Genomic DNA, 11,036 nt, shown 5'->3' with positions numbered 1-11,036 from the left:
AGGGAAAGCATGTTTGATTGGTAGTAGTTATTTTGCATAAAGGATATGTTTTTGTTTTGATACTCTTGTTTTTGGTAATTTAATCCATGGTTATTTTGGAAAAAGAAGATGAAAATTTGATGAATATATGTTTTGGTATCATTGGATATTGGTGGTTATAGTGGGCATGAAATCGTTTTGTGTTATCAACTTATTCCTCTTATGCAATGATTTTATGTATGTTTTGATGATTTGTAATGGCAAGCATGTTAGGATTCAATTCTTTTTTTTTAAGCTATGATTTGATGTCGGTATATTAAAGTTGTATTTTTTTTTTTTTTGATGAAAAGAGGATTATATTGAAATTCAAACAAAACAAATACACAACCAGCTCAACCGAGCCAACCAACCAACTTACAACTGAACAAAGTTCTCAAAAAAAGCTAATTCCTTTTTCTTAACTTTCACCTTAGGAAATCTAGTTAGCCTAAATTTCAAATAAAACTTGATCAATTGAACTACAGCTCCTACAGACTGTGAGCTAAATTCAAAAATACAATTGTTTTTGTTCTTCCACACCATATACACAGCAGCTGCCATGGCTGCAGCAGCAACTTTTTGCTTCAGGCCCTTAGGCTTTCCAACCATCCAGGCACTCTAATCCTCATATCTACTCGGCCAAATATCCCTTCCCAGCCATTCCTCCATTTTTTATCTAACCTGTTGAGAAAAAGGACAAGCAAAAAATAGATGGGAATGAGATTCCTGCTCCTCTTCACAAACTGGGCAGAGTAAGGAAGACAACTTCAGCTGACAAAAATGTAACTTGTCACGGGTGAGAAGGTGACCAAGAGTGGCTTGCCACAAAATAAACCTATGTTTAGGCAAATCTATAGTACACCAAACCACATTTGCAAAAGAAACTCTATCCTTATTAAGCATCCTGTTATACACAGCTCTCAAACTAATCTTGTTGCTCTTGGCTGCCTCATCCAGGATTTTTGATGGAAAAACAACTCTCATATTGACTATCTTCCTCCAATACCAGCTCACATCCTGTTGGACTTTGTAATCCCAAAAATTCTGCCCCTTAAGATAAATGGAATCAATCCATTTCACCCACAGAATGTCTTGCTTAGAAGAAACAGCCCAAAAAAATTTAGCTATTAGCACTTTGTTCCAGTTAGCCCCCTCCTTAAAGCCAATACCACCCATGCTCTTCGGCAGCACACTTGATCCCAAGCTGTTAAATGCATTTTACTGCGATTACTGTCGCTGGCCTTGATCCCCCAGAGAAAGTTCCTGCATAAACAATCTATTTCATTGATAACACTCTTGGGGAGAAGGAAAATGCTCATCCAAAAAGATCTAACACCCAGCAGAACAGAGTTTATCAATTGCGCCCTCCCATGAAAAGAGAGATGACGACTAGACCAAGTGTGAAGTTTCAGCTGTATCTTTTTAATCTTGATGCCTTGATTCTATGATGGATAATGCGTTTTTTGGTATTAGAAACATGTTAGATTTGAATCTTGTAACTATGATATAAATTGATGTATGTTACCATGCTATAGGTTACGGCCAACCAGAGTAAATTGGGTTTCTAATTGGTGTTTTTATTTTTATTTAATTCTCTTTTGAAGTGTTGGATAAAAAACATGATGAATTTTGGGAATTATTTTATTAAATTGTCATGTGTAACATTCGGCCAAGGGTTTTAGTGTTTGTTTTGTTTCATTATTTTTATCTTGAGTTATTGAGTAAGAAGCATGTTAAGTTTTTGGTATATTGTGTTATTTCATTACATATGTTTTGGCCATGAGTGTATTTTAGTTTAAGGTTGTTTTCAAAATTGTGATAAGTCGCATGCTTAATATCTGAAATTCAGGTGTTCAACGTATAGGAAGCATGTTAGACCTATTTATGTGTTGTTGGAAAATTTATAAGTGTCGTTTATTTTATGATTTTATGTGTTTGCTGAATTTTATTATTAGTATGTTAATTACCAAGCATGAGTAAAAATGTGAGTGAGTTGCATGCCATGAATTCATAAGAGATGTTAAGGATAAAAAAAATAAGTAGTTTATATATTTTATTCTCTTATTCCTTTAAGAAAATCCATGATTTTATGTGAAATTGTATGCCTAGAAGATAAAAGAAAGTGAATGTGTTATGAAATTCTGTTTGTAGTAACTACCAAATTAATTAAACAAAGTAAATTAATTAAGGTGTGGAATGGTAATTAAATGTTAACACTAATGTCAAATCTGTCGGGATAGAATATGAACTTGTCACAACAGAAACTAAACACAATAAAAAGACAGTTCAAAAACAATAAAGAACACAATGAATTTTTACAAGGTTCAGACACCCTTTCAGATAACCTACTCCTTGAGGCCATGCCCAGGGAATAAAACCAATTAATAAAGAATCACAAGTACAAAATATTGACTTAAACAAAACAAGATTCTCTCTTGAGATTTGCCGCAATTTTATTATACTTCTCTTCACTAATCTGATTCTGATTGAAACGCTCAACTACTTGAACTCCCTTCAATGACAAGTGAGTGCGCATCCTCCCAATGCAAGGCTTGTTAAAATTCTTCTCTCAAAGATTAAGAATTGTGTTCAAATTACAACATGTATTCACTCATGAATGTGGTTCAGACTCACCACAAAACTAAACACTCATTTTACTACAAGATCACGTGAATACAATAAAATTTAATACAAACTATGAACCCTCACATATATTACAATTCACTCACAAAATTATGAACCAAAGAGTTAACTTTTTCTCAAGGCCCTAGAAGCCTATTTATCGAGACCATTCCGTGCTGAGAAAGGCTGAGAAAGAATCTCCAATTAAAGCAAGAATATTTGAAGATATTCTTGATTAATAAAGATTTGCGATTTTTAGTGGATTCTGATCCGACAAATGCGGATTTTGCAGTGACAACAAATACCTGCGTCATATCAAATTTCTCAAGATAAAAATAACAATTAATTTCTTCAAAGAACTTATTTCCTGAAGTTAATTATCTTGAGCAGCACGAAAATCAATAGAACAATTTTCTAGTAATGAATTATGTACGCCCTGATTTTCCCACGGGCTGATTAGCAAGCCGAGATGCAGCCTAACCATGATTACCTCATGATCATCCCCAAGGGCCGGAGCTTCTGTCGTAATGTCGTGCCTTCTTAGCTCGAGGAAGCCCCAAGAGCTCGCCTTCACTGCCCAAGGCCGGGGCAGGGATCCCAAAGGTCGAAGACTGAGCTAAGTATGAAGCTCGTGGTACAAGCTTCATATGGAGGCTATGACCCTTTGCGAAGTCAACACACGCAAGGTAAACGTGCACATATCAGGCATCACGTGTCTGATATCCCCCTGACTTCTCAGACACGCAGCAGGAACGTGCGTATTCAGACACCCACAACTGGGTTGGGCCGTGCGGCCCATTACCTCCTTACCTATTGATTTGACCACACTTATGTGTCAGGTTTAGGAATTAATCATGAATGTCACAGAATTGATACGACAAGTAAGAAGGTCACGAGATGACCTTCTTACCAACTTCCAGGTGCCTTCTCCTATAAATATGGAGACCCTGGGAGTTGATAAGGGTTGGAAAAAATAATCTCTTGTAAGAAATACTCTGTAATCAAATATTCAGTATAGATCAATAATATTGACTAGTGGAGTAGAAGGATTTTAACCTTCGAACCACTTAAAAAATGTGTCTTGAGTCACCTCTTTCATCCTCTAAGATCATATATCTGTTTCGGTTCTACATTTGGCACTAATCCCTTTCTCTTCTTCTCTTAATTACCTGTTGGCAAAGAACCGCGTCAACAGTTTGGTGCTTTCATTGAGAGCAAGTTCGATTAGTGCTGCTGCAAACATCCAACTATGGTGACTACTCGGTCCAGGCATGGTAACGAGACAGAACAACATGATGGGCAGGAGGCTCATCATACTACCATCCCTGATGAACAAGTTCCTGAAGTCCAACAGCGGCCAGGAAAACAGCCGGTGGGCCAAGCTGATACCAGTAGTTCGGCGCCTCGGCCACCTAATCCGAACCCATGTTATTATACTGCAGTGGAAATGGAGAACGCTCAACTGAGGAGTCAGTTAGCAACAGCTAGCCAGCAAATCCAAGATATCCTGGCCCGATTACCCCCTCTCACAACCGGCGTTAACGTCAGAGAGAGGCAAGGCGAGGCTCCTAAGTCTCGCCGGGGTAACCGGTCCAGGCATAGCCGTTCGGATAGACTTCCGGCAGCCAACTCCACCCCTTCATCACACCGTCGAGAGACAAACTTCGAGGAAATGCCTAGGACCGGACAACAGCAATACAGCCGTTCAGTCAGGACGTCGACTCCAAGCTCCCAACCATCCTCGAGAACGCCCAGGGGAGCTCGAGGAAATTCCCGAAGGAGATCCGGGGAGGGCTCGCGACGTCAACCCGTCCCCAACAACCGTCCTGCACCTCGTCTAGATCGCCCGGTGCGGGACCAGCAGGTTGGCAGGGCCGAAAGGCCCCCACCAAACTTGATCCGTCCAGATGGAACTTGGATCGCGTCCCCATCCTCCATCTCCGATCCGATATCCTATCCCTCCTCAGCCCGTCCGGGACATCCCAGCCTATGGGAGTAGTAGGAGAAACCTGCCATCAGCTGGACCTTCCCGGGGCAGTAGGGCGCCAGGGGAAGGCTCAGGTCGTCATCACCAAAGGCGGAATCCAAGCCTATCCAGCAGGAGCCACTGGACCGGCAGTCGCCGGAGTGATCTCTCCGGGAGAGACCTTCGTCAGCGTTTAAGTTCGGCACAAAGTCACCAGACCACCCAGGGAGGTGACCTGTGAGATCGCCTCAACTCTCATAGAGGGGATAGAGCAGGAGGAGATGGCCAGGCTCGCTCAGGGGGGGCCCTGTCCGAAGTACGCAACGGGGGGAATGTCCGAAATAACCTATCTCAAGATAGGAGGGGCAATAACCCACCAAATGTGTACAATGGATCCGGAGCTGTTGAATAGCCCTGGAATAACCAAGGACATCAGGACCAAACCCTCGAGCGCCTGACTCAGATGGAGGAGCTGATGAGGAAGCTCCTATCAGAAAAAGAAAAAGACGAATATGATTAAGTAGACGAGATGGAACTCTTCGCCCCCAATATAGCATCAACGGCATACCTATCTGGTTTCCGTATGCCTCACTTGTAAAAGTTCAACGGGGACGAAGACCCGTCGGACCATTTAGGGATGTTTAACACCCTAATGATGGCCCATAACATTGGCCCAGAGCTGCGATGCTTAATCTTCCCTTCCACACTGACCGGACCTGCCAGACAGTGGTTCAAGCAAAGTAAAAGACAGTCAATCAGTTCCTGGAAGACCTTCTCAGCCGACTTCAAAAGGGCATTCCGAGCCTCCCAGGCCGCCCGTGTTCAGGCCGACTCCCTGGCTAACGTGAGATAGCAGGCCGGTGAGAATCTGAAGGCCTACCTGAGCAAATTCGCAAATGTCGCTGCTCGGGCTAGAGACGCGGATGATAGCTCCAAGCTCATGGCCATGAGAACCGGAATCCTTGTCGGAGGAGACCTATGGAAGGATATACAGAGGAAGGGAGTCAGCTCGGTCAACGAATTCCTTAACAGGGCCCAAGAATGGATAAACTTGGAAGAACCCGAAGCCTCAGCTGCGGGAACCAGCCAGGTTCCCGATCAGCCCACGGGAGTAGGGACGGAGGTCGTGGCAGCGACCGCAAACGTCGCACAGAGCAACCAGCCCGGTGGAGGAAAAAGAAAGGGCAATGGCGAAAACGGTCAGCACGGCCAAAAGAAGAATAAGTCTGTAGATAAGTTTAAGCCCGTTTATACCGAGCTCACCCAGTCCAAAGAGAGTACCTTCTTGGCCAACTCTTCTCGGGTCCCTTGGAAGAGGCCGGAGCCATTGAAGCACCACAAGGGAAAGAGAGACACTTCCAAATTTGGCCATTTTCATAACGACATTGGCCACAATACCGACGATTGTAGGCATTTGAAAGATGAGATCGAGACTCTCATCTGAGCCGGTCCCTTGGCTCAATACTCGCGGAACAGGGTCCCAGTGAGTCGACCTCCTCCAGAAGCCCCAGCCAATCAGCCTGGGTCTCGGGTAGATCAGGATGTCCCTCCCCCCGTGGTCGGAGGAGAGATATCCACCATCTCTGGAGGTCCGCACATGGCTAGCACGAGCAGAGGTGCCAAGAAGAGATACGTGAATGAACTAAAGGCTCACAACGGAGTGGAGTTCATCCCGGAGCAGCGCCAGTCGAAGCAGCAGCGATTGGAGAGGCAACCAATCATTTTTACAGAGGAAGATGCAGGCCGTGTCCAGTTCCCTCACAATGACCCCTTGGTTGTAGCAGTCCAGCTCGCCAACTGGAGAGTGAGGAGGGTACTGATAGACAACGGGAGCTCGGTGAATCTCCTATTCCGATCCACCTTAGAGAAGATGGGTTTGACCGTCGCCAAGCTAAAGGCAACCTCCATGATGCTGTATGGTTTTTCGGGAGAAGGATCAGCGGCGATAGGGACGATTGAGCTAGTGATCACCCTAGGGGAAGAATCTCGGACAGTCTCCAAACTACTCAAGTTCATGGTCATAGACTGCCCCACTGCTTACAACGCCACTTTGGGCCGACCTACGCTCATAGCTTTCGAGGCTATCACTTCCATTCAATACCTCGCCATGAAGTTCCCTACTTCAACAGGAATCTGCACTATCCAGGGCGATCAGCTCGCTGCCAGGGAATGCTACAGCATTTCCATGAAGGGAAAATCTAAACCCGGGCAGCTGGCTATGGCCATTCTGAGTGAAGAGGAATCTCAAGAACCCTCAGCGGACCCTGAGATTGAAAAACCTCAAAGCAACAAAGGGGGAAATGTCGCTTTGAGTGAGGATATTGACCCCCGAGTAGGCGAAGACAGATCCGAGCTCCAGGCTATTGAGGAGCTCGAGGAGGTGAACCTTGATCCACAAAATCCATCACGGATGGTCAAGCTCGGGAAAAATCTCTGCTGCAAGAGGAAGGCGGAGCTGACTACATTTCTGCGGGCTAACTTAGACGTATTTGCCTGGACCCACGAGGACATGGTGGGGATTAGCCCGAGTGTCATCATGCACACACTTCATCTGGACAAAAGCATTCCCGCCAAGTCTTAGAAGCAAAGACGTTTAGGAACAACCCGGGCTGAAGCCCTAGAAGAAGAAGTAGCCCGGCTCAAAAAATGTGGCTTTATCCGCGAAGCCAAGTTTCCAATTTGGGTCGCCAACCCCGTGCTAGTTCCAAAGCCCAACGGAAAATGGCGAACTTGCATCGACTTCTCCGACCTAAATAAAGCCTACCCCAAGGATTGTTTTCCATTGCCAAGGATTGACCAGCTGGTGGATGCCACGGCGGGGCACGAGCTCATGTCCTTTATGGACGCGTACTCAGGCTACAATCAGATCGTGATGAATTCGGCGGACCAGGAACACACCAGCTTCATGACCCCGACTAATGTCTATTGCTATAAGGTCATGTCGTTTGGACTGAAGAACGCCGGAGCTACCTACCAAAGGCTAGTAAATAGAATGTTCGCGGACCAGATCGGTAAAAACATGGAAGTGTACGTTGATGACATGCTATTAAAGTCAAAGACTGCCGATAACCATGTTTTCGACCTGGAAGAATGTTTTAAAATACTACGAGAATACGGCATGAGGCTCAATCCCCAAAAATGCACTTTTGGAGTCGCGTCAGGGAAATTCCTGGGGTTCATAGTCAATACCCGAGGAATCGAGGCAAACCCCGATAAGATCAGGTCACTGCTCGAGCTTCCTCCGCCCAGGTCGCGGAAAGATGTCCAAGGCCTAACAGGAAGAGTGGCAGCGCTCAACCGGTTTATTTCCAAGTCAACCGATAAGTGTTTGCCCTTCTACAACCTGCTCCAAGGAAACAAGAAGTTTGAATGGACAGTAGAATGCGAAAGCGCATTCCTCGACCTGAAGGCACATCTGGCTAAACCGCCCGTGCTATCCAAGCCCAAGGCAGGAGAGCCTCTTTTTCTCTACCTGGCTGTCACTGAGGATGCAGCTAGTGCCGTACTGGTACAAGAAGAGGACCAAGTTCAGAAGCCAGTCTATTACATCAGCAAGAGACTTCTCGGGGCAGAATCACGATACCCACTGATGGAAAAATTGGCATTCTGCCTAATCACGGCCTCGCGAAAGCTCATGCCGTACTTCCAATCTCACTCCGTACACGTCATGACCGATCAGCCTCTAAGGCAGGTTTTGCAAAAACCTGAAGCATCGGGACGTTTGTTAAAATGGGCGGTCGAACTCAGTCAGTTCGAGATTTTCTACACTCCATGAACTGCTATAAAAAGTCAGGCCCTCGCCGATTTTGTGGCGGAATGCACGGGATTCCAGGAGGATCCAGTAGAGGGCTCACCCCAGGTCACCTCGCCCCAATCATTGTGGAGGATCTTTGTGGATGGCTCTTCCAATGAGAATGGCTCCGGGGCCGGAATCATTCTGATATCCCCCGAGGGACATAGATTCCACTCGGCGCTAAGGTTTGGGTTAAGGCCTCCAACAACGAGGCAAAGTACGAAGCTTTGTTGGCCAGGCTGAGGATAGCCAAGGAGTTAAAGGCGAGCTCCGTCCAGTGCTTTAGTGACTCCCAACTCATGGTAAACCAGGTTCTGGGCGAGTATCAGGCGCGGGGACCCAAGATGGCCGCCTATCTGGCAAAGGTAAAAGCTGAGCTGTCCACATTTGAGCGAGGATCGATCGAATAGATACCTCGGGAACAGAACGCTAATGTAGATGCTCTTGCCAAGCTCGCCACCTCGGGAGAGACGGTGACCTTGGGGTTGGTGCCAATAGAATTCTTGGAAAAACCAAGTATAGAAGGAGACCGGGCTGAGGTCGAGATGGTCGACGCCAGGCCGACCTGGATGACCCCCATTCTTGAATATCTCGTCGAGGGCAAGCTGCCTGAAGGACGTAACGATGCACTGCGAATCCTGTATCAAGCTCCGAGATATACGATAGTCGATGGGGTGTTGTACCGACGTGGGCATTCCCTACCTCTCCTCCGGTGCGTTCTTCCAAGTGAAGCGAAGGCTATCCTGCAGGAAGTTCACGAAGGATTCTGCGGAGACCACACCGGGGGGCAGAGCTTGGCCTTAAAGGTTCTCAGGCAAGGGTATTACTGGCCAACTCTGTCCAAAGACTCGATCTCGTAAGTGAAGAAGTGCGACAAGTGCCAGCGATTCACTGCAGTTGCTCGAGTTCCTCTGGTCGAGCTGAAGATGATCTCGTCCCCATGGCCGTTTGCCGTTTGGGGGATAGACTTGGTCGGCGTCCTCCCCACTGGAAAAGGTGGGGCCCGTTATGCCGTGGTAGCCATCAACTACTTTACTAAGTGGGTTGAGGCAGAGCCGTTGGTAACGATAACCTCCAAAAAGGTGCTTGACTTCGTGGTTAAAAGCATCATCTGTCACTTCGGCCTGCCCAAGAAGATCGTCTCCAATAACGGCACTCAGTTCAATAGCGACCTATTCACTGAGTTCTGTGAAATACATGGGATTGTAAAAAGTTTCTCCTCCGTGGCCTATCCTCAGGCTAATGGCCAGGTTGAAGCTGTCAACAAGACCCTAAAGGCGAGCCTCAAGAAAAGATTAGATGAAGCGAAGGGGGTCTGTCCAGAACAGCTCCCCCAGGTCCTATGGGCATACCGGACCTCGCATCGGACTCCTACGGGTCATACTCCCTTTTCCCTAACCTTTGGGAGTGAGGCAGTCCTCCCCGTGCAGATAACGGTTCTTTCACATAGAGTCCAGTCTTACGACCAAGATCGAAACCATGAACTCCTATGCCATTCCCTCGATCTGGTTGAGGAAAGGCGTGAGGATTCGCAACTCCAGCTCGCCCATTATCACCAGAAAATCACCCGCTACTTCAACACGAAGGTCAAAAAACGCGCCTTTAGCGTGGGCGACTTGGTCCTGAGGAGAGTTTTCCTAGCCGGAAAAGATCCCAAACATGGAGTTTTGGGACTGAACTGGGAAGGACCATACCAGGTCATCGAAGTCATCAAGGAGGGAACTTATAAGTTAGCTCGACTTGATGGAGGGGCGGTCCCGCGGACTTGGAACGCCATCCACTTAAAGAGATATTATCAATGATCCACTTTTAAGGCCTGGAAGGCCACTTTTTATGTATTAATGAAAATCAGCTTTTTACGCATATTTGCAAGTCTAATCTTAAAGTAACCGCGAAAGACCCTTTCCCAGTTACTTGGGGGGCATATGGTACCTGGATATAACCAGGTCTCCTTAACGACTTAGATGTTGATTCTTATCGATTGACCATTGTTTTCTTAAAAACGTGAGATATTGATAAGGGTTAACGCTAACTAAGTCCTATCCTGGTTTTAAGCGGGTCATAAAACTTAGAAGTTAATTTAAGTCTATTGATCGTTGTTCTTCTTAAAGAGCTCGAGATATGGATAAAAGTTAACTCGAACTAAGTTTTCAAATTATGTTCCTAGTTTTAACCGGGTCATAAAACTTAAAAGTTGATTTAAATCTATTGATCGTTGTTCTTCTTAAAGAGCGTGAGATACGGATAAAAATTAACACGAACTAAGTTTTCAAATTAAGTTCCTGGTTTTAACCGGGTCAAAAAACTTAGAAGTTAATTTAAATCTATTGATCGATGTTCTTCCTAAAGAGCTCGAGATATGGATAAAAGTTAACGCGAACTAAGTTTTTCAAAAAATTGTAACCAAAGTGCGAAAAGGCAAGAAAAAGCATAAATTAAAAATGCCAAAGAAAATTGTCTCGAGGTGGAAACACCTCATGCAAAGGTTACATCAAAAAAATACTTAAAAATATTCAAGGGCAAAAGAGAAAAAATGCCCTAAGATCCACCAGATGGCCCCTGGGAGGTCGCTGTCTCACCTTGCTCCACCGCGCCAGAGCCTTCCCCAGTCTCCGAAGGCGGCGCCTCTTTCTCAAG

The 11,036-nt window shown here is 45.7% G+C and overlaps 1 protein-coding gene across 1 annotated transcript; it reads right to left on the bottom strand.

Annotated features, from left to right (window-relative positions):
* Positions 1–690: 690 nt before the first annotated feature.
* On the bottom strand, positions 691–1,194 carry LOC133779343 (uncharacterized). The gene has a single exon (XM_062219315.1). The coding sequence runs from the start codon at positions 1,192–1,194 to the stop codon at positions 691–693; it is 504 nt and encodes a 167-aa protein (XP_062075299.1).
* Between the last annotated feature and the right edge of the window lie 9,842 nt (positions 1,195–11,036).

The sequence above is a fragment of the Humulus lupulus genome, chromosome 5 (genome assembly GCF_963169125.1).
Source record: "Humulus lupulus chromosome 5, drHumLupu1.1, whole genome shotgun sequence".
Lineage (NCBI taxonomy): Eukaryota > Viridiplantae > Streptophyta > Magnoliopsida > Rosales > Cannabaceae > Humulus > Humulus lupulus.
Note: the sequence above shows the minus strand (reverse complement) of the source record. Positions and strands in the feature narration are given on the sequence as shown.